The sequence below is a fragment of the Onychostruthus taczanowskii genome, unplaced genomic scaffold, assembly GCF_017590055.1.
Source record: "Onychostruthus taczanowskii isolate IOZ18803 unplaced genomic scaffold, ASM1759005v1 scaffold131, whole genome shotgun sequence".
NCBI lineage: Eukaryota > Metazoa > Chordata > Aves > Passeriformes > Passeridae > Onychostruthus > Onychostruthus taczanowskii.
Window position 1 is genome coordinate 822,327 of NW_024498474.1, and position 24,298 is coordinate 846,624.

Here is a 24,298-nt window from a genome sequence, read left to right on the forward strand (position 1 = left end):
GGCATCTGAGTGCCCTGCAGTGGGGGTTCTGTAGAGGCCCCCAGTGCAGCTGGCCATGGCAGAACTCTGGCCACACAGCAACATCTCAAGGGTTCACAGACTCCTTCTCATCCTGACAGAGTGCAATTTGTTGGTACATCAACTCCCTGCCAGCTAACAGTTCCTAGCAGAGAAAACTGTAATCTTGTCTGGCTTTGGATACATTTAGAACTCCCAAAATGTTTCCAGAGTCAAATGTGATGTTTTTCTCCTTGTTAGGGGCAATGGTTTGATCAGTGAGTGAAAGGAATCATACCTGGTGTCCTGTAAGCATAAGAACTGTTTTTTGGAAAGAAAAATGGCACCTAATAGAGGAACAGGTCATCATTTGATAAACGCAGAAATATTAGCTTTTTAATATGTTTTGCCTATGCCAATTAACTTGCTAATGCAGTTGAAAGCCCAGAAATTGTGTATTGTATCATTCAGTACGGAAAACTGAACCATGAATTCTGTAAAACACCAATGCATACAGCAACATCAGCCAGCACCAACTCTGATTTTAGGGACTCTGCAGAGCTCCCACACCTGACACTACAGTCACTTGCCTCAGGGTGTATTTCACCACCAGGCCTAAGGATACAAGGCACAGCACTGGTAAGCAGCAGGTGTGACGCCCCCGTGGCTACTGCACCTACTTAAGGCTGTGGAGTTTACTGACAGCTCTCACTTAGCTTTCCTGGTAAGAGCTACCAGCCAGCTTTGTTACATGACCCAGGTGGGACAGGTTTACCAGGGCACGGGCGTTGGGGTTGGCTCTCTTGTCCAGCAGGAGCTTGGTGACACGGTAGTGGCCGCAGTGAGCGGCCACGTGCAGGGCAGTCAGGTAGTCCAGCGTCACGTCGTCCACGGGAGCCTTATGCTGCAGCAGGTGCTTGACACATTCCACGTGGTCCCCTTGGGCTGCCATGTGGAGTGGGGAGAGTCCATTCTGTGACAGAAGAGAACAGAACAGCAGCTTCTAGTAATCCCCATTTAGACTGTGGCACATATAAGAAGGACAGTTGTTGTTGTGAGGCTTTGGCTTTGTTGCGCTGCCCAGTGGGCTCTGCTATTATACAAGTATCTTCCCCTCATTAGTTTCACCAAAGAGACAGAATTTGTAGGAAACACATTTATTTTAGATGTATGTTTTCCAGATGTGAGGAAGAACACACTGAAATGATTTTCCAACTCTGAAATAGTCGGTAAAAATAATTAGGAGAAACGGTCCTCGTTATCGTATGTGACGGGTCAGAAAATATGTACCAGGAATTACTCTGAGGAGTGGCTGACCCAGCTTTCACATCTCTGTGTACTACAGTCTCAGGAAGCAACACAAGGGAGGTGCTGGCAGTAGCACATCATGTGTTTAGCCTGATACTAGAGAGACAGGCAAGCAAGTGTACGCTTTTCACATTTTTGGAAAGAATTATGTAAGAAAACCTTATTTTGGATCATTCTTCCCATTAATACGTCTCCTTTGGGAGGACAGTTACATTCCTGTCTTCCTCCTTGTCCTCTCAGTGACACTGAAAGCTGTGTGGAGGGTTACAGAGGTGTTCCATACTCTACCAGGGCCCACACACACCTTGGTCCGTGCGAGCAGTGGGGCACCTCGCTCCAGGAGCAGCTCCACAACCGGGTCGTGGCCACTTCGTGCAGCACAGTGCAGTGGGGTGAGTCCATCCTTCAAATAAAAGCAGAGAAAACAAATGAGCACATCCCCAACTCTTTGTCCTGGCACTCTGGGGAACAGCCTGCCAGGAATGCAGCCTCACACATGAGAAAAAGCTCCTTTTTTGACTCCTAACTGAAGCTGGCTCCACAGCATGATGGTCCATCCCTGTTCTTCCTTGCACCAGTAAAGGACACTCTGAGGTTACTGTTTGAGAGAGGAAGCTCATTGTGTGCTGAAATCTCTTCTCAAAGGATAATATAAGGGGGCACTGCCTCCTCTCCTCTGCATGGCTTGGATACAGCATTGCCTCTCCCTGGGTAATGCCTGCTGGGTTGAGGGTGCTCCATAAACCAGCCCATGTGCTTTGGCCTGCTTTTGATGCAGGGATGAAACAGGTGATGTTCATACTAGAAAATGTGCTCTAGAATTTTCTTTTGCTTTTAAACAGGCATCAAGGTAAAGAACATTTTAAAACAAGAGCAAAATAGAGAAACATATCCAAATTTTCACTTCTGAGATTGAGGGGTGAACACAGACCTAACAATTATTTTCTAAAATTGCTGTCAGACCACCAACTCCACAATAGTTTTTTCCATTGCAGAGCACCATTCCGTACACAAAACTCACTCAGGGCACTATTAATGATCACAAAAGTGATAGCAAATGATGTGTTGATGAATTATTTGGATGGGAGAATGAATTCTAGGTAGCTTTTGTATAGTTTGGACTTGATGCAGAAAAATAAGTATGAGGCTAGAAAAACAGTTGTGAAAGAATATTAGTGCTGAATGACAGAAAAAAAGTAAGACATAGGATATGAAAAGCCATGTTTTCATCTCATTAGCCCTCAGCATTGTTCAAGCACACACTCAGAGATGTCATCAGCACTCACTCAACAGAGGTGGCTTTACAAAGGTGAAACAGGAATGTTTTTAATTGCAAGAAAAGCCTTCTCCTTTTGAGATGTGCCGCTCATCTTGTGTGACATGGACGTTGTTATTCTAAGGAGACCATTGAAGAATCCAGTAAGGACGTGATTAAAGGGACAACACACTGGTCTGAATCACTCAGAGGCTAAAAAAGCAGCAAAACTACAAAAACACGGCCCTAAGGATGAGTTGGTGACCCTGCTTCATACACAGATGGACTGTGTACCCTGCTGAGGTTTGGAAGAAACCAGCATCACCATGTTTTTAAATTAAATGTAGCTCTAAACTACACAGTGCCATTGCAACTACAACCTCATTGTGGCAAACACTGCCCTGTAAGACCCTACAAAAGGCAGTTCCAAGAAGCAGAGCCTCTCTCATGCCCAGTTTCCAAAGCACAGAGTCCTTCCAAGTGAGCAGCACCACCAAGCTCCACAGCTGCAAGGGGCTGAAGTCCTCAGGAGGAATTTCCCCCTCTTATTTATCTCCTTTTTCCAGAGGTTTTTGTGACACACTGTCAGGGTTAGGTGTGCCTTGGTGCTCACTGTCTCAGAGGCATTCCTAAATCCCACAGAAGGTTTGCAGTGAAATTCCACAGATGGAAGATCAAACCCAAAACCAGAACTTGTGGCCTTCAGCACTGGTAGATGGGGTCAGTGTGAAGAATTAGATGGAACTACTTTATTTTTTTAATGCACTTAAACTTCAGAGTCCTTTAAACCTAGTCTTTTTATGACCAACTGAGGTATATCATCATCTCCTTGCCAGAGGGATTCCTACAGATAACTCCCACTGGCATTACAAAGGTAAGAATAAATCCCAAATGCATTTCTGGGGAAGGTATTTATTTGGTATTTCTTTCCAGTTTCTGGTCTCTTGTGCTCTACATTTTTAATCAATGTGGGAGGCTCGCTTTCCTTCTGTGTGGTGGCTTTGATGTTACTCTATTTAATAAAACTACAAATAAAACTAAAAAAAAGGAAAATTGTGTGAATCCTTGAACAAAAGCAGGGCAAATCTCGAGAGGGAGAAAAGGAAGAAAAATACAAGCTAAGAAGCACATCAACTCCACAAGAAAGTCTGGCTAAAACAAAAAAAAACCCTGTAAATTATTTAAAACAATGATTCCTTCTTTGTTCTTATCTACAGTTCCCTTTAAAAGCAGAGATAGAAATTAGCTACCTATCCTACTCTACCCTGCCATAGCTGTTTTGAGGACCTCCCACAGGACCCTCTTCCCTTTCCTCTTTCTGCTCTGAGGAAAACACCATGTATATTTCAAAATTATTGTATATTTAATACTTGAAATTCTTTTGCTTATATCTTTTATTCAAAGATGAGGGAGATTGCAAAGAGAGAGCTGTTGTAGTAGAAGAACCAGTAGATAAAACAATGCACAGAAGTTAACACGAGCTCATTGCCATCTTATTGCAAAGGTTTTGTACCTTTTTGGGGATTTCTCATGGGCAGCTCCTCACAGCACTGACTCCTTCTCAGCACAGCCAACAAACTCCATCTCACTTCTTGAGCAGCCAACCTACTCTTTTTACAATACCCACCCTAATTGGATCCAGCTGTGGCCTATTAAGGGCAGGCCTGTTCTTAATTCTTGATAATTGGCACGGCTGTAACTCCTTAGGGGTGAGATTACCTTCATCACTGTCTCTATTCTCCTACATTCCACCCATCCACGTGAGCTAACATAAAGAGACACAAGGGTGCAGCAAACAAATCCTTTTTTGCACCATTATCTATTTGCCATGAGCCTCAGTGCTCTCAAAGTGACTTCAGGAGCTGGCCTAAGTACCTTGTCAGTCATTCCTTTGCTAATTGAAGAACAAGAGTGACCAATCCATCAGGCACATCATTGGACAGGACATCCAGCTCTGGGTCAGAGAGACACAGACTTACAAGCACAGATAATGGATGTCCCACAAACACAAAGGCTGCCACACCAGGAGACAAGAAATTCAGCAATTTTATGTTAAGAAGTTCAACAATTATCTCCTTGCCCTGGATTGTGTGGAATGGAGAGTTAAATGTTTCTATCTTTCAAGTGACGTCCCACACCTGGTGTTCTGCTGTTCCCACAGGTGGTACTCTCCTAACTCACACCCTGTGAAGTAACCAACACCTGGGTCACCCTGAGAAATGAAATGCAATCCCCTCTGTGTGCATGGAAGCCAGGAAATTCCATCAATGCGAATTCTCTCTTAAATGATTCTCAAAATATAGGAAAACTTGTACCTTTTTTTTCCTTGAAAATCAATCACTGATTTTTTTTTTAACCTGCAAAATGAATTCTGAATTCTGTGCATGACTCCTAACTGCAGGGCTTCCAAAGATGAATTATTTGGTCATTTCACAAATGCTTTCTTTCTGCTTAGCAGAGACACTGAGACAAAAAGAAGCTGTGCTTATGAGGGATGTTTAATGGGAAATGATGTGGGCAGCACATTCACAGGACAGTTGCTCACATTCAGTGCTCATTCAAGCAAAAACTGATGATAGAAATGAACATCAAAGGCCAAGTTATCAATGAATTATTTTAAACTGCAGTTGCATATTCTCATTTTCATAAGGGTGAAGTAAAGTTTTAGTATTTCATATGTCAAATATGCGAAATTGCCTAAATTTTCTTGACAAATAAAGGGCATTTAATTTGTTAATTTTTCATTATGACTAAACTTCATCTCTAAAAATGAACAAGGCAAGTCTCCCTCTTGCTTTAAGCTCTTGGCATAATTAAACATGCTGTAAAGTATTCCTCCAGGTCTGCCATTCACAGCACAAATTTGAAAAATACAGCAAAAAATATACCATGTGCTTGACTGAGTATTCAGATAGCAACATAAGTAACTCCAAAAAACAGTCATTTTCTAGATAACTTGCATAGACAATTCATACAACACCCCTTCCCACTCCCTTGTAAACATTATATGGAGCCACTGAATTTTTTATAGGAAATATCTGCATTGTGATAAGATATTTATAATCTGACATGGCTTTAGGAGCAGCAAGAGCTGCCAATGAATTATTAGTGCTCTGTGCATGTAAGAAGATGAGGAGAATGTCACAGCAGCATTACTGCAGGAACAAACACTGCACAGAGCACAGTGCCAAGGCAGGACCAGAATCCTGCTACAATGGTTACCACTCCAGTGTGGAAAGAGCAGAGTATTAGCAAGCCTATTTTGTCAGGATGCAGATGTACAAAAGGAGATATTATTCCTAATAAATCTCAGTAGGTTTCCAGAATGAGTGTTAAGGGGTGTCTGAAGCACGTTCCCCACAAAAAACCCAAACCAACCAAACGTGAGTTGTGCTGCCCACAGTTTCCTTCCTTTTGTTTTCCCATTGGTACCATTCATCTCCATGAGTGCCCTGCCACTCCTCCCAGCTCCAGCTGAGCCTCCTCCTTTCCATGGCCCTTCTCCAGCCCAAATGGTGCACCAGACCTTGTTCCATCATTGCTACACCTATCCCTGCTCCAGCTCCAGCTGCACAACACGCACACTATCCCACACAATAAGCTTGCCCTTCCAAGACAGGATGCTCCCATTCATTCCATGGATTTTATTCAACTGTAAATATTCAGGATGAAAACCTGCAAGAGGAGACTTAAGAAAAGTCCCAGAGCAAGAAAAATCTAATTTCAATGTTGGCAAGATTGAATAGGAAGTCGACAAAATGTGTGACAGCTTCAGGGGCTGAGACAGGTGAGAGTGTTCCTCCCCCTCTGAAGGGTGTTTGCTTACTCCCACAAAAATGGAAATCCCAGCAAGGTGATAAAAGCCTGTGAATAAAACTGTATTTTAACGGGAAAAAAGCATGCAGAACCAAAAAAATCTCATATTCTTGTTGTTTTCCCCACAAAATCTATAGAGAGAGATAATAGAAATAATACAAAAACTGCATTCAGAAAGGGTATTCCTAAAACCTTGTAATAGCCAGTAACATTTTCATACTCTGAAGGTGCACACTGTTATGATTCCATTATATGAGGACTCCTTTTTATAGAAATACATGCATTTTGGCCACGCTAAAATTGCTTTTAAATGCTGACAATAATTCCCTCTGAGAACCCTTAGTATGTTCCAGAAAGACTGTAAATGCTTTCCTTCCCTCAAAGGGAGAACTGGTAATTGCCACACTACCCTTGATCACCTGACAGTGAATTAATCATAAATTGAACTTTCCATCACCTTTCAGAGAACGAATTTCTGCACAATTTCTCTGACCTCTAACTCTAACTAATCATCAGAATCTGCATGGGTTAGAATTTTGGCCAATTATTAAAATTTTAAATAAAATCATGCCACTGAAATTGTAACTAATGTAAGAAAACATATAGAGAATATAGGTTTGAGTAAAATTTTGAATATTAAATACTGTAGTATAAGAAAATTTACCCATTAATTATTTAGTGAACAAAGGTCCAAAGAAGGTTTGTATGTAAATGGAATTTGCAAAACATTTACCAGATATTAGATAATAATATGTGCTAAAATAACATTGTAAAATTTTATCATAATACAATAATTACCTACTGTTAAAGACTGTATTTTTTATTATATAACATTACAATACTATCTCTAACAGATAGTTCTAATAAAAGTATCTTGTTACCGTATTTGAGAATGGAGTTTCCATTTCTGCTCTGGATACAATACAAAAGAAATTAAATTTCACAGTTCAGAAACTTACTTAGGACTTGATGGAGAAAAAATAATGGTGTAACTTGTCAAAAAAATAAGTAAAATAATATTTTTAAATATGTAATTGTGTCAAGAGATTTACCAGTATTTCTACATTTTTATGGCTTTGTGGGAAATGCCATAAAATTTCAGCAAACACATTCTGAAATCTATAGAAAATAAAAACACTAATTCCTGACAGAAAGCAGAGCTTTCCTTTAACATGCTGCATTAACTATGGAACAGCAGGACACACGCATCATTTACTCCCTTTGAGGAACAGACAATTTATATTTTTAGACAACACAGGGGCTCCTAAAGAATCATTCCAGTGGAACATTTTCAAACACAGAAAGCTTTCACAGATTAACTCTGCAGACCTGAAGTACTGAAGCTCATCTGCAATCCTCTAAAATAAGTTTTTGCATCTTAATTTATGCAGCGTCAGATGTCATGTAACAAAGCAAGCTAAAAATAAACGGAACCAAAGCAGCGAGGAGTGTTTTAACTGAAGGGCGTGTTTTGATGTGGTGTGGAGCACAAGAGCTTGGCAGTGCAGCATCCTAGTGTTTTAATTCCGCTGTTTTGCCGTGGCTGTGACCTGCTGGAAGCAGGCAGGTGTCCCTGGGAAGCCGAGGGAAGGCAGCAGGGAAGGCAAGGTGTGTTAGTACTGCAGCGGGGTAGGCGGGGTCTGTGCTGCCACAGACAGAGCGCATCCCTGCCTCCTCCACACCGTACGGACTCAGGCGGAGCCAGGAACTCGAGGGGAGTGGACAGAGCACAGGGAGAAGAGAGGCGCACCCAGATAACATAAACTGCTGACACAAAGCACACACAGCAAAACCAAAGCTCTGGAATCTTCCCCACCATGAGGCGAATCTTCCCCACCACGAGGCCCTGGAGCAGGGAGGAGGAGGAAGGTGAAGGTGACAGGAAGCTGGGGAGCTGGTGCAAGCTGGAATATGTGTGCCTTAGGATACCTGTATGGGTTTTCAGGGACCTCTTGGTACTGACATTTTGAGCCCATGTAGCAGCTGACACAGGGTAGGGAGCAGAGACAGTGAGACAACTCTAAAATTGGTCCCTCCCACCTACGCTGGGCAAATCCTGTTCTCTCAGGTTCATTCACAACTGTGCTCAACCTTTGCGGATGAGCAGGGATGGGAAAACACTTGGACCTCTTAAAACCCAAAACATCCCTCACAATCACCTGTATCAACTTGTCTAGAACAATATCTAGCTACTGAACAGGAAATAGATGAATTCAGTACTGCCATTCCAAAGGTCAGAGGAACTATTTCTGTATGACATGCTCAGGGGCATGTGGAATATCCTAACTGAAGTATATTATTAGCATTTCATGCCTCTTTTCCATGAGATTTTAGCTGTTTATTGTGGAAAATGTGAGCAGGGGTGACTTTCTGCACACCTGCTTGAGATACAGCTTTTTCCATCAGCAGTAGTTTCTAAAAAATAATCTTAAAAAAAGTGAGATATCATTTTATAATCAGAAACCAAATCACAATCACATACAGAGTTCACAATAATCGTGACTGTCTTGAGAGCTTATGAACCAACAAATGGTTGATGTAATTAATATCCAAGTACCTGCAGAGGTTGAATCAACCCCAAGGGCTGACTGCAATATCTTCTACCTTCCTATCAGGTTAAACAAAAACTCTCATGTCCACCTCTCAACTTGGTGTTCTAAGACACTCTTGATCTCTTGCACATGTAGTTTTGCAGACCAGCTGCCTAAATACCAGCAGCTCCTAAGAACGAGCCCAGTGCAGCTCAGTCTGAATAAATTACTGTTTTCCCAAGTGATTCCAAAATCCCATTTGAAATAATTAACCCTGTCCATATAAAATGATGGAGGGTTTTTTGCCCTGAATGACTGTGAAATCACCCATAAATAAAGGGCAGAGAGATGATGTGACATTTCAATAGGACAACTGGGAGAAGGAAGCCAGTGAGAGTCACCTAATTAATACCCCATACTTTGTCTGAGGAAGAGACACATGGCTGCTGGCTCTGAGAAGATTACTTGCCCCTGTATCAGCTCTCCAATAAAAATGGACTGAGCTCACTAGAGCTTCCACAGGGCATACTGCAACTAGCATGAACATTTAGGGGTCAGGGGACTGAAAGGCTTAGCTGAGTCCAGACCTTCCATTTCCTTTGACTGTGCATCATCTCCTTGTTACCGTATTTGAGAATGGAGTTTCCATTTCTGCTCTGGATACAATACAAAAGAAATTAAATTTCACAGTTCAGAAACTTACTTAGGACTTGATGGAGAAAAAATAATGGTGTAACTTGTCAAAAAAATAAGTAAAATAATATTTTAAATATGTAATTGTGTTAAGAGATTTACTAGTATTTCTACATTTTATGGCTTTGTGGGAAATGCCATAAAATTTCAGCAAACACATTCTGAAATCTATAGAAAATAAAAACACTAATTCCTGACAGAAAGCAGAGCTTTCCTTTAACATGCTGCATTAACTATGGAACAGCAGGACACACGCATCATTTACTCCCTTTGAGGAACAGACAATTTATATTTTTAGACAACACAGGGGCTCCTAAAGAATCATTCCAGTGGAACATTTTCAAACACAGAAAGCTTTCACAGATTAACTCTGCAGACCTGAAGTACTGAAGCTCATCTGCAATCCTCTAAAATAAGTTTTTGCATCTTAATTTATGCAGCGTCAGATGTCATGTAACAAAGCAAGCTAAAAATAAACGGAACCAAAGCAGCGAGGAGTGTTTTAACTGAAGGGCGTATTTTGATGTGGTGTGGAGCACAAGAGCTTGGCAGTGCAGCATCCTAGTGTTTTAATTCCGCTGTTTTGCCGTGGCTGTGACCTGCTGGAAGCAGGCAGGTGTCCCTGGGAAGCCGAGGGAAGGCAGCAGGGAAGGCAAGGTGTGTTAGTACTGCAGCGGGGTAGGCGGGGTCTGTGCTGCCACAGACAGAGCGCATCCCTGCCTCCTCCACACCGTACGGACTCAGGCGGAGCCAGGAACTCGAGGGGAGTGGACAGAGCACAGGGAGAAGAGAGGCACACCCAGATAACATAAACTGCTGACACAAAGCACACACAGCAAAACCAAAGCTCTGGAATCTTCCCCACCATGAGGCGAATCTTCCCCACCACGAGGCCCTGGAGCAGGGAGGAGGAGGAAGGTGAAGGTGACAGGAAGCTGGGGAGCTGGTGCAAGCTGGAATATGTGTGCCTTAGGATACCTGTATGGGTTTTCAGGGACCTCTTGGTACTGACATTTTGAGCCCATGTAGCAGCTGACACAGGGTAGGGAGCAGAGACAGTGAGACAACTCTAAAATTGGTCCCTCCCACCTACGCTGGGCAAATCCTGTTCTCTCAGGTTCATTCACAACTGTGCTCAACCTTTGCGGATGAGCAGGGATGGGAAAACACTTGGACCTCTTAAAACCCAAAACATCCCTCACAATCACCTGTATCAACTTGTCTAGAACAATATCTAGCTACTGAACAGGAAATAGATGAATTCAGTACTGCCATTCCAAAGGTCAGAGGAACTATTTCTGTATGACATGCTCAGGGGCATGTGGAATATCCTAACTGAAGTATATTATTAGCATTTCATGCCTCTTTTCCATGAGATTTTAGCTGTTTATTGTGGAAAATGTGAGCAGGGGTGACTTTCTGCACACCTGCTTGAGATACAGCTTTTTCCATCAGCAGTAGTTTCTAAAAAATAATCTTAAAAAAAGTGAGATATCATTTTATAATCAGAAACCAAATCACAATCACATACAGAGTTCACAATAATCGTGACTGTCTTGAGAGCTTATGAACCAACAAATGGTTGATGTAATTAATATCCAAGTACCAAGCAGCAAACATCGCAGCCCCAGGGCCAGACAATACACAAACACGTATCAGAGTCCCAATGAGCCAAGAGTCACAAAACACTGAAGCATTTCAATCACTGCAACGTACACAGAGGACACAAATGCGTCACTCCTACACAAAGGAACCTTCTTGTGTAGTGCCAAGAGCATAAAGGAGTGGTAGGCTGTGTAGGCTGTGTAGGCTGAAAGTCCTTGAAAACACTTTGGGTGAGGCAAGAGGTAATATTAGCAGCTACTCCAGATTGGAAACAGGAGGGAGTCAGTCTGGAAGGCAGAACCCTGAAGTAATTCAAAGTGTGTCTGGCAAAATCAAACAGCAAACTTGTGACCTGGGAGCTGGGTTGAGATTACCAGAGGTATTCACTTCAAACTACGTAACGTGCAACAGCAAAGAGACTGTACCACGTAACTCTGCAGTTGATTACCATGAAAGAGTAGTCATGATTAGTTCTTTTATTGTTGAATTTGTACAACAGCAGTATACTCTACTTTCTGGTTTTGGAATGTAGTTACATGTAAAAACATCAAATTCAAGTGGTATAGCAAATATTGAATACCAAAAAAGCCAATCAATCCTACATCTATTTCCAGAGTACAGCCAACAAACTGAAAAGCCGAAGGGAGTTAACATATTATAAGAGCATCAGCTTTCTGGAGCTGCCAAAGGATCCTGCTTCCTCCAGCTGGGAATACTGGCTGTTACACAACTCCCAAGGCCTCCAGGGCATTGTACAGAGACAACCTTTCAGAATTACTGCAAAAAAGACATCTTGGATCCCAACAGAACTTCAGCATTACTTTGCTCCTTTCTTCGCTCAGCTCTTCCTTAGAGCTCCCCACAGAAACCCTCCCATTTCCGCAGGCCACTAGAAGCAGGAAGGTGAAGGGATGAGCGCATACCCTGGCTGTGAAGTCGACTGCAGCTCCGCGGTTCAGCAGCAGCGTGGCCACGTTGACGTTGCCGTAGTGCGCGGCGATGTGCAGAGGGGTGAAGCCGCTCTACAAAGGGAAACAGCCCTCGTCACGGAAATCTTCTCACACAAGGTCACCGGCTGAACTAGAGCTTGGGTTTCAAGTGCTGCCCAACTAATCCATCACATCAATTTTATCCAGACTGTGTCTACCTATTCTAGAGCACAGCCTTCCAGGCAGAGAGGCCAGCTTTCAGGTGGGAGATTATCAAAAGTGCTTGATTCTTTCCTTCCCCAGCTCAGCCCCCTGCATCAGAGCAGTTTTCATCACAGAAAATATTAATGTATTAGCCATTCTTAAAGAAAATAAAGCAAGTTCCTAATTACCATTTGGAAGCAACATGGGTCTTTTAGGCTGCATCTATTTATTGGGGTTCAAAAAATTATCACCAAAGTTGTTGGATTCATATTTTATTCCTCTAAGAAACAGAAATATGGACAACATATTTCCTATTGGATTTGTTTGTTTGTTTTTGTTTTTTGAAAGCAGTAATTATTCAAAATGTAATTAAAGAGTTTGGTTTAAATGAGAAACTACTTAGTAGCATAGTAAAAGAATCATAATTATTTCTATTTATATACAATTTGGATTGCAAAGGAGCTGAAGAAACTTCATAATCTATAAATTAAAAAAACCCACATTTTATTTATTGTGTTTTGAATACTAGAAGATGAAACCTGTTCCAGCTATGAGATGTAGAATCTCTTGGCACTAACATAAAGAAAGATTAAATTTTTAGAAACTAGGGCAGAGAGCAAGCTTTTATTCTCATAAGTAATTCAAGTAGAAAGGGCCTTGCTTTTGAGGTTTCCCTGAAGAGCTTTACACTGATTTTATTGGATCTTGCTGATAGTTACAGAAAGGGAGGAATACTTCTGTCTTCTTGACTACAGCGTGCTCTCAGCTAGCTTTCCTTCCTCTCAGTATCCAAACCACCATTTTAAACTACTCCTGGAACAAAGGAATGTGGGCACGTGCTGCCCTCCTTCAGCAGGCATTGCAGTAGCCCTTGCCCTTTCCCTCAGGGAAGAACATGCCCCATGGAGCAGGTGCCCAGGGAAGCTGTCACCCTTCAGTTCACATCACTGCTGCCTCCTGGCAGCCTGCTCATGTGTGCACACACCAGGAGGGAAGCACCTTCCCGTGGGCACGTGCATCCATAATTCATTCCCTCCTCCAGCAGAGAAACTCCATTATTCAAAAGCAGGTATTGAAACAACAATCTCATGCTCGGAACTTTTTCTTTCTCCTAAAAGTGGCAATGATCTTTGGGGAAAATCCCAGTCCAAGCCAATCAACCCTGTGATTTTTCATGGAAGTAAAATCCATATAAGAAATGTGTTATTTACTGCAGGTAAATTCTGAGTATGTACTGCCCCTGAGGGCTTTGCAAAACTTTACGGAAAAGATTGTAATAAGAAGAATGGTAAAAATAAGCAGATGCCCTGAACAAGATTTACCCTGGGGAATTCGATTATGCTTACTATTGTAAAAGACAGAAAATTAATTTTGCCATTATTCTGGCCGAGCCAGACACCCAGATGTAGTAATACCAAGTGAGTGCATTTTCATAATTAATGAAATTGAGCTAAAAAATCATCTTTAATCTCTTAGCTCCATTACTTGCTTCAGACTCCTTTGGACTGATGTGAATTCTCAAAAATGTCCTTCAATACTGACACAAGTAAAAAGAAATCCTAACAGAAAGAATGAATAAAAATAGGAGGGTTTGAGCCAGAAATTTCTATATACTAAAAAAAAAGAGTAATATCTTCACTTTTATCGTTAACTAATAAGGAAATATTGGCAAAGAGCAATGAAAATAATCATAAGTAACAGAAAGAGTAATTAAAAATTGTTGATGTCGGTACCTCAGTCGTCCTATTCACCATCATCTGATGCAGCATGGTTTGGGAAAAAGAGGAACAATATTAAAGACTGGCCGCAAAACGAAGAACTATGTTGCTTTTTCTGAAATGAGTTATGCTGTTAATTATGAGAAAAGCCATTCAAGCATGCATTAACTTTAAACACAACCTATGCTCCCGTGGGCAATAAACCAATATCCTACTTAACAGGGAAGCAGTGGTTCTGCTTCCGTTCCAGTGGCTTCTGGTTTGCAAATAATGAGAAAAAACTGGTTACCAAAGAAATGGGAGGCATAACTAAAAAGTGAAAAAATAAGCAGTTGTAATAACTGTGTAGCTTAACTCTGCAATCTTTTAGGTATTACTGGTGACAGTGGTGGAGCAAGCTGTCCTTCCCCGCCGGAGCAGTTCCGTTTCCCCATTAGGACGCAGGGGTTCAAGGTGCCGTCCCTGGAGCCCGCCCCGTTACCTTGGACTGCACGTCGGCGTTGTGGTCGTTCTGCAGCAGCAGCGCCGCCGACTTGGTGTCGTCCTTCCTGGCGGCGATGTGCAGCGCCGGCAGCCGCACCTTGCCCTTGGTGTCGTTCTCCAGCAGGATGGCCACCGCCTGGTTGTGTCCCTGCTGCAGCGCCACAGCCAGAGGGGTGAAACCGTCCTGGGGGCAGGAAACAAGGGGTGCTCAGCACGGCCGGACAGCCGCGGGGAGCTGCGCCGCGCCCTTCGCGCGCGCCAACTCGGGGAGCACGTCCCCAGCTGGTTTCCACCTCTGTGCTCCATCTCCAGGGACATGAGATTGGAGGCACAACATTTTAACTCTTTCAAACACCTTCAAAAGGCTTTCAAATATTTGAAATGCTTTGAAAGATCTTCTACACTTCAGAGTAATCTTTTTTTAAGTCAAGTGCAAGCTAAGGATCATTCTACAGCATCTCTCTTAATTACTTCTCACCTTAAAATGGGCCACAAAGCATACTTTTAGCATTTTTTTGGCAAATTCACTGAGCACTGAACAGTGTCAGTGGGAAAAATACAGAGAGAACATGTTTATGAATATCTCACATCTCTGCAAGAAGGAAGTGTATCAAATGTGTTTGCTGCTGCTCCCATTCCAAGATACACATGAACCATGAGTCAAGAAATCCAGATCATGTTTAGGAACATGATCTGAGGGAGGAAAATTTCACATTATTTATGTTATTTCGAAAAGGAAAATCAGAAAAATGTCTTTGCTTGTAATTCATAGTTTTAGGTTTGTTTCTAAATAAGTTTAAAATTGTCTTGCTCCTCCACACATGCCTGGGATGGCCAGTGCTTTAAAATCCATGATAACAAGATAGCAGCTTGCTCTCCTGGCTGAAGTAGTACAGGCTACCAGATATTCCATTCTGGTTTCAAACTGAGCCCTCGCTCTGGTCATGCATCCTCCAAAAGCACAGGTGTGCTGTAACTACATGAGAGATGGGACAGCATTGCTTTGCAATAGGAATATGGAGACATGAAAGAAGAATAAAGGCCAAGTTAGGAAGGAATGAGAGCTAACATATGTTGAAAGAAATATCTGAAGAATTGCCAAAGCAATTTTTTCCCCTCAGTAATCTAATAAGTTTCTCTCCCTTTTGCGTCGAGCTGTGGGTAGGTGCACTGTAACAGCGATACTGCTGTGGGTTCTGCCTGTAAGAGAGATTAAATTCTGTACAGTGAATTAAAAAGGGGGGAACAGCTGACAAAACAGCTGAACTGTAAAGATTATTCTGAGATTGGGGCTACATAAGGTGTTGAGATGGCTTAATGCATTTGCCTTTTGCCTCTGGGAACATGAGAACAAATCCTGGATTAGAGACTGTGAAACTGAGCTCACCCTTACTCTCCTTTTTTATCTGCACATATATAAGTGTGAGAGGAAATGAAATGCATCCAAAGGCAGGGCAAGTTTCAAGGCTTCAAAGACAAGTTCATCCATTTGATTTGCACCATTTCATCATGCACCCTTCTCTGGAAGGACACAACTCTTTCTGCATTCCCCTCCTACTGCCTCTGGAAAGCATGGCTGACCGAAGCTTGGAGACAGCTTTTCCTGTCCTCACCTCCCATGAGGAGGGCCAACCTTTGATGCTAAACAGAAGGACCTTCTCCCTGCATTTCAGTGACGTCCACAGTTCAGGCTGTCATCCCACCTTACTGAATGTACCATTTCTTCATCCTATTCATGAGATGAACTCTGGGCACATATGAAAGCGATGGTGGCTCAGGCCTTCCTTCAGGAACACTCACACAATCATGGAAACCATCCCCTCAGCAGGAACTGAACGGAATACTGACCTAGTTCAGCAGCAAAGAGGTCAAGAGCCTTTACTTTATAAGCTACAGTGAAAACTGATCTTTCTGATGGCAGAAGACAAATTTGCAGTCAGGGTCAGAGTAGGAATATATTTTATTTTTCCTCCTCTCTGCCTTTTCTACAAAACCAGACTACAGTGTGCATTCTGTGAATATCTGCATTCAAGCAGAGGCCACGTGAACTAGAACCATCTCACCCTCACAATTCCTGCAAACTGAATGAGTTCCCAGCCAGCAGAAGTTGCTGGGAGCTGGCTGCAGCAGGTGACTGTGGGCTGCAGCAGGGCTGGGCTCATGGAGATCCCCAGTTCCACCGGGCTCCTTCACAAGGAGTGTGTTTCTGCCACGTTGCCTGGCAATCATATGGGATTGTGTGTTTCAGAAAGCTGATGTGTAATGTGATCGCCACATCTATGAGGGGATTACTTTATGAGCTGTCATCAAATAGTACAGTACCCATTGAGAGAAGAGACAGTAAGACAGCTGTTAACACTGACAGGTTTGAAGGGAAGGAGAGGGAGCATAAATGTACCAGCACTTCAAATTGATCCGTTTGTGAAGGCAATCCAGAAAGGGAATGTCTCCGGACAGATTAGAGAAAACAATAAACAGGAGCAAAAGCTCTGGCCAGAGAGGAATTTTGCTGTAGCTACTTCACATGTCACATCCACATCCATAGAACAAACAGGAAGGTGACACTCTTTGCAGCACAGAGCCTGTTCGCTCACTCCCTTGGCTGGAATAAAGAACATTTGGCAGAAAGAGGAAACAGAATGCACATAGTCCTAGTGACCAAGGAGTTTTCTCCATTACTCCTAAATCACCTCAGTATGTGGAAGGAAGCCTGTGGGATTCATTCCTCTTGAGATGGAGTCTCCTCTCTCCAATTTAGATGTCACCCCTGTTTGCACAGGAGTTACTGCAGGTTTACAATCCACATCCCCACGTGGTCCAGCAGTAGAAATAAAGCATCCGTGAAGATGACAGCCTGCCAAGCTCACTGATGCAATCCTTGTTAGCCATTTGGTTTCCAATTCACACCAGTCACAGCCAATAATGAATACTCACAAGTTACACCACGTCACAGGACAGCCTCAGAAGCAGTGTAACTTAAGGGAACAGCAGCAAGAGGCTGGAGTAGGTGATCTCCCAAACTGTTCTGTGAACCCAGCACCACAGAGAGCCTCAGCACTTCTGAATTCAACTGAAATCCCAAGATCCAGGAGCTGGGTTAATGGTTGGACTCAATCTGAGAGGTCTTTTCCAACATAAACCACTCTGTGATTCTAAAACAAAGCTTGCTAACAATGATCTGTTGATGCCAATTGACACAGACAAGCCCTCTGGAGACAGCCCACACAGTTCTGACTTCAAGTGATCTGAACACGCAGGCAAAGAAAAATGTGAGAAAACCCCCTCACCTCGGTAGCTGTGCTTTGGTTGGCTCCATTCTCCAGGAGATATTTCACCACCTCAATGTGGTTCTCTTGAGCTGCCATGTACAAAGGAGTAAAGCCATTCTAGGAAGGACACAGGAGAAAATAATGTCACATTGAAATGATATGTACCAACAATAATGAACCACAAGTGGATACACAGCTAAAAATGCATTTGTGTTCTTGTAACTGAATGTAAAAAGAACAACCTTGTATTTTTCCCTTAACACAGTCATGTTCAATGCCATTTAAACACACAGAACTCTCCATCCTTTCACACTCATTTTCTTCTGACATATTTTAAGGAAGCAATGGACGCACTAATTTTTAATATAGCTATTCCTTGCTGATAATGCTCAGGGATGTAAAGCTGGCAGTAAAGTTTTATGAAAGCTGACAGCAAAGCAAGAGTTTCCTCCATTTATTACATTTACTTAACCGAAGACGTCGTCCCCTGGAGACCATGAAGTCCATACCTTCTGACAAGCTCAGTAGGGATGGCAAAGGCTTAACATACTACCAAATACCTCTAATACATAAAACATTGCAAAGCCTCCACATAAAGGAACTCAGCCTTGCAAAGGGACTGCATTTCTGACCATACGGCAGGTTCAGTTATCATTTAATGAAAAACTTACATTAAAATTACCTAAATGTATTAAAACAATTTGCTCTGGATAAAATGAAATTTGAAAAAATATTCTAAATCAATCAACCTACAGTAGAAATGTGAATTCTTTCTTTGCAATAAAGTATTTTAATGCAAACATTTGCAATTAATTACCTACAAAATCTTGATCAAAGAGAGGCATGGAATTCAGCTGTCTGCCTGATCAATAATTTGTAAGAATTGTTAGAATTTCTAAGAAGATCTTAGAAAATTCTTCAATATTCTATAGATTACTACGTAACATAAAATATAATCTTCTGCCTTGAAAATAAACCATAAACCAGACTTCAAACATGCAATTTATTTGATTTTTTATTGTCTTTTGTGCTGCCACACTGAGTGATAGGGTTGTGCATTCACACAAGCAATCAGAATTAATAGAGTTATGCTGATAACCAAAAACCTTGTTTCAGGGAAGCCAATATTATTCTTTCTAGGAAACCTGCTGTGGAAACATTCCAATAATTTCCTAATGAAATGAAATCTAATTCTTCAGTCACTAGATAACGCAGAGATTGTAGACCTGACGTCTTTGCAACCCGTCTGTGTTTAGAAATGTAGAGGACTATTTAGGCAATAAACAAAATTTATGTTGTGGATGTTGGATGATATCTGTCATAAAAGTTGTAGCAAATCTTTGAATGCTGCTTTGCATAATATCCTGACATTTCCATCGACAATCTTGGGGCACAGAATTAAAAAATGACACCCAGAGAACACTTAACAGCAGTTCGGTGCCAAAACCGGGGGGATGTGTTTTGAGTGGCTTTGCACAGGAGTCACTTATTATCCAATATTCTCAAAAATTATTCAAATGATGGACTCTTATTATAGTCACAGACAGTATGACCAACACAGTCTGCAAGTCCATCACACCACAGGATCATCATTTGAAACTGTGCTCAAAAGACCTGCAAAGGTGATTTAGTAGGGGCAAACACCCATTTCTGCACTACTGCCAGAAAAACAAACTATGCACACAAGGAATAACAAGTAAGAGAAGAATTCTGCAGAAAAGGCCCTGAAGGTTACAGCAGTCTTATAGAGACTGGTCACTGGTCAAGGATCTCATTCTGCTGTAATAAAGAAAATCCTTGCACTGCCATAAAACTTTATCTCCTTAGGAAAGCTATCTTTCATTGAGAAAATGTTAATAAATGGTGGTGTTCTGGCTGGAAAGGACAAAGGGTAGGAAAACAGTCTTTAAAGGGGGGGAGTCTGTTCTGCATATCCATGAAAACTAAAAAAAGCAGAGTTTACAAGGCTGCTGGAGGGAAAATTCAGGTAAGACATCAAGAAAAGCCTCTTAACAATAAGGTCAGGTTGATGGGGAGCTTCCTCCTCCCACATCACTGCTAAAAGCAGGCAGCAAACTGGAAGCCCACAGAGCCAGCCTCTCCCATGTCCCCTCTGGGGTAGGAGGTGGGGACTCAGGGAGACTCTGCTGTTCCTCAGACAGCTCTCAACAGGGAGGGGGAGAGAAGAGATCCCACCCTAACATAAAATGAAGGAAGGCTGTTCACCGAGTAACTGGGAAGGTGCAGGGGATTGCCAAGCAGAGGCAAGAGCTGGCAGAGGGAATTAGGAACAGATTGGGCTCTTTTCCACTGCAGTTGTAGGGAAGAGCACAGAGGAGGCTGCAGGTAACCCAGCTGGCTCGCTGTTCCAGCTCTCCTTCCCACTCCGGAAAGAACCAACGTGGCAAACTACGAGGGATCACTCATAGTAATTTTCCACTCGCCTCATCAGCATTTTCATGGTAAAGCCTAATCTTTCAAATGTAATACATGTCATTTGCAAAGTCCTTCTAGCTTGGAATATTACAAGGATCACACTGACTGAATTGGGTGAACATGACTATTTTCAAGCCATAGTAAATCAATTTGCTTAAAAGCTTTGAAGAATCTAATTTTTTTAATCAACTCGAGTCCCTGGTTCTGGAACAGAACTAGGACAATAAATCCTGGATTAGGAGACTATAAACAACGTGTACATGACTTCATGACCTTTTAATACCATGAAATACTTAATGTTTTCCTACACAGAGATCCAGAAGAGTGTGCCCATTCTATCATACCTGTGCTATAATCACACCCAAAACTACAGAAATTAGGAGAAAGAAAATTCTTGCACAGAAAGTCATAGTATCTTTGTTTTCCTTCAGGCTTTATTTATAGCCTGAAATGACTGTATATATTTTGTTGAAATCTGGCTCATTTTGGGAATTACAATATGTTAAGGGCTATGTGCAAACTGCCTTTACCAGACATGCTGGAAAACATTCCTCTGAATTTCTCCCCCTGGCAAGGTCAAGCCTGACTTTGTCTGCTGGCAGGGACAAGTCTGCTTTCTCAGTGTGCTTTCAGTGAAGCTCTCGTTTCAGAGCTTCTAATTGCAGTGTCTCCAACTGCAACAGTCCTGGCCCTTGGCCAGGAAACTCCTATTTTAGGATTGCCAATATGCCTGCTCTCCTTGGCAGAGCTGTGCCCACTGGGATTATGTGCTAGCCCTGCTGGAGCTCTTCCTTCTCCCCTGGCCACTGGACCCCAGGTGTTCCATCTTCCTCCCACCCCACATGGTTTCTCTGATCTGTCTGTCTTCTCCACAGTGAGTTTCTCTCTCCCAGCCAGTCCTGCACGTCCTGAATGGAAATGCCCACACAAATCAGATCCTTGCCTTAATTTCCTTTCCTTTTGTCAATCTGAGATCCCCTTCCCACTTTCCTTTCATCTTTTAGTTGCTAAGAGCTGTACACCAATACTTCAGCTCTCTATTCTGCTTCTAGAGATATGTCAAAGCTCAAAATGCCATAGCTCTCCAAACTAAAGAAAACATTTTCCCTTGACTTTTGTTTCACTATCCCCAAGTGTCCCCTGCTGTACCCATGGGAAATGATTCTCCATGGCCGCACTGCGAAGGAGACTGACCTCTCCCCTTAGCATGTGCAATGGGACTCATCAAGTTTATTGGGCCAGTGGTGAGCACTGTTTATTTCAATAAATTTCCCTCCAGTTTATGATCCCATACCATCCAGAATTAAAGGAAGAATACTGACTGTGACCTGGAAAAGCAGAAATGAACTACATTTTTCTTTCCTGTAAAGCCCAGCTGTGCAATCATGTTCTGTCTGTATGTTTAGATTTGGTGCATCATCTGAAAAATCAAAATTAATTGTGTAATGATATATAACATTCATTTCCAAACAATGGTTTCATCAGAGTATTCATGGTGAAGACAGAATACTCCAATTTCATTACCCCCACAAATGTGTACTGCAAGATGTTTACTGCTATAACATAAAGTCAGAATGAGAAATTATCACTAAACAGATTATATTTCATACTTTCTACTACATTCACTGATTTACTGGCTAATTGGAGAAAATGAGTAGTTCTCAAATGATTTTTCAAGCTATTAATGTAAATTGGCAAGTCTATATATGAGTCAGAATTTGTATCATTAAATTGTCCCCGAGCCCTAATGAAGAACACAGGCTGAAGAAGCAGAGGGATTATTAGAGTACTGAGAAAATCATACAGTTCTATAGCTTGATGGAGGTTTATTTCATGGCAGGCTTTCAAGGAACTAAGGTTCTTCTTTGCAGGCAGTACTGAACTGTTAGCTGTGGACTTCAGTGTCCATACAGCCATTGTATCCATATACCTTACAGTCACATATGAACATATATCCTTTTTTTCTTACTGATATAGAAAAGAAAGAAAACAGAGGTATATAATCTCTTCATTTTGCCTATTTGAAGAGAATTCATGAGTGTTAGCCATGTATCCTTTGACTAACTAGTTACCATAAGCCCAGATGAACATAACTATTTTGTATTATTTTATGGGTCTCAAGGAACTGTTTAAGACTGTATTGGATGACAGAGATTACCAGATAAGAGAAGAAAACCAGCACCTCATACAATGGTTTACACACAATTGCTCATATCTACTTAGTTTTACTCCATAAAGACAGATATTAACATGAAGGATGAGACAAGCTTAGATTATTCACCAAACAGCTCGCACACATTAGAAAATCTGTGCATCATGGTCCTGTGCTAAAATATTGTTTTATGCATTAGGATTACGATCATTTGGGGACCTTCAAGTTCAAGACCTATTTGAGGGTTTTTTCTGTTCTGGAGAATATTGGTCAAGTTCAACAAGAACAGAAAGATCCTGATCTAAATCTTTGTTCACCAACAGACAATTAATCTCCCTGTTTTCCCATTTTCCATCAGTACCAGTCTAAACCAGTCTAAACTGCTTCCCTCATCCCAGCTGCCAGGAATCTCTACAGGAGAGGAAGTACCTCCAGCAGGTTTTTCTGTCTCAAAGGGGAGAGTGTTATGCAGGGAAGGAAAAGAACAGAAGCAGTGGGCACAAACTGAGCATCACTTTTTTACTAAGAGGGGGCCAAGCACTGGCACAGGTTGTCCAGAGAGGCTTTGGAATCTTCATCCTTGGAATTACTCAGAAACCAGGATATGTTCCTGGGCAGCCAGTTGTGGGTGGCCTTGTTCAAGCAGAGGAGGGGACAAGATGAGCCCCAGAGGTGTCTTCCATCATCAGCCCTTCTGTGACTCAGTGACAAATTCTCCAACAACCCAAGCAATAAAGTAATTTTAATCAATTAAATATGAGGGTGACAAATAAATGCAATCTGCAAGCTAAATTTGAAGTACACATGTTGATAGAACCATCAATATCACAATTCTGGAAACTTTGTTCCGTGCATTATGCTCAGAGCTTTATTTTCAGCCAATCTATAAATAAACCCTTCATAAGAGGATTACATCTGAGCAGGAGAGATTCTCTGTATAAAAAGGTGAATTAAGGATAGATTAAGGTACCTATGTTAATTTTTTGAAGTCTCTTTTTTTGTTGCTCTTAGCTTACATTAAAATCCAGGATTTTATCACAACAGTAGCTTTAAAAATTATTCACCTTCCTATTTCTTTTCCATTAAAATATATTTTCCATAAAAGAGATAATATCTTTTAATGAAAAAGAAATTCTTTTTCATTAAAAAAAAATCTCAAATAATTTAACTATGACATCTACATTTACATTCAATCTAACAGCAACTGTGAAATTTGTGAAGATAAGAGTCTAAGATAAAGGGAAATTAATCTAATTTAATTTTAAGGTCCCTAAGGAATATCGCTTGGCCATACAGTCAACAGGAAGTGGGCTACTCTGAAGAAAGATTGGGAATATTCAAATCAAGAGCTCCTATATCCACATTGTGAAAGGGATTCACTAAAAACACCTATTAGATGCATCCACAACCAAATGAAATGCTGTAAATTTCTAATGAAAGCACCACATGCTTTCAGAGCAGAAATTCTCCTCCTTACTTCCAAGTGAGCAGTACATTATATATTCATTTGCCTGAGCTATCATTTCCTTTCATAATAAAGCTGGAAAGTGCTCATAAGGGTGACACAGAGCTTAGATGTAAGTATCTGTGCACACAGAGATGCTGGATGTAGAGTGGCACATCCCTAGGGGGAAAGCAAGCTGCCCTATTCTGACCTGCTGTAAAATCCCCCAGCAAGTGTCAGCCAATCGTTTAGGTGACAATTTTTGCATCCATCACACATGGCAGATGCTGAGGCTCACAGAGTCCCATAGATTCAAGATGAGAAAAGTAGTCAGGAGCATGACAAGAATTATTGTATTTGGGGAGGCTTGTCCCTAAACTGGTTCAAACAGTTAAAAAAAAAATTAAAAGAGTATTTACTCGTTTGAGAAAACAGATTATAAAGTAACTTGTAATAAA

At 41.7% G+C, this 24,298-nt stretch overlaps 1 protein-coding gene across 25 annotated transcripts in view; it reads right to left on the bottom strand.

Annotated features, from left to right (window-relative positions):
- ANK2 (ankyrin 2) overlaps positions 1 to 24,298 on the bottom strand; it is a 190,793-nt gene that overhangs the window by 83,684 nt on the left and 82,811 nt on the right. For 22 of the 25 annotated variants that reach the window (XM_041396874.1, XM_041396867.1, XM_041396871.1 and 19 more), the window contains exons 5-10: positions 17,827 to 17,925; positions 14,538 to 14,723; positions 14,072 to 14,095; positions 12,129 to 12,227; positions 1,610 to 1,708; positions 773 to 970 (exon numbers count right to left, since the gene is read on the bottom strand). In XM_041396874.1, coding sequence (XP_041252808.1) covers positions 773 to 970; positions 1,610 to 1,708; positions 12,129 to 12,227; positions 14,072 to 14,095; positions 14,538 to 14,723; positions 17,827 to 17,925 — 705 coding nt within the window. The remainder of the gene's footprint in view (positions 1 to 772; positions 971 to 1,609; positions 1,709 to 12,128; positions 12,228 to 14,071; positions 14,096 to 14,537; positions 14,724 to 17,826; positions 17,926 to 24,298) is intronic. The other 3 variants (XM_041396872.1, XM_041396875.1, XM_041396873.1) reach the window with 1 other exon arrangement.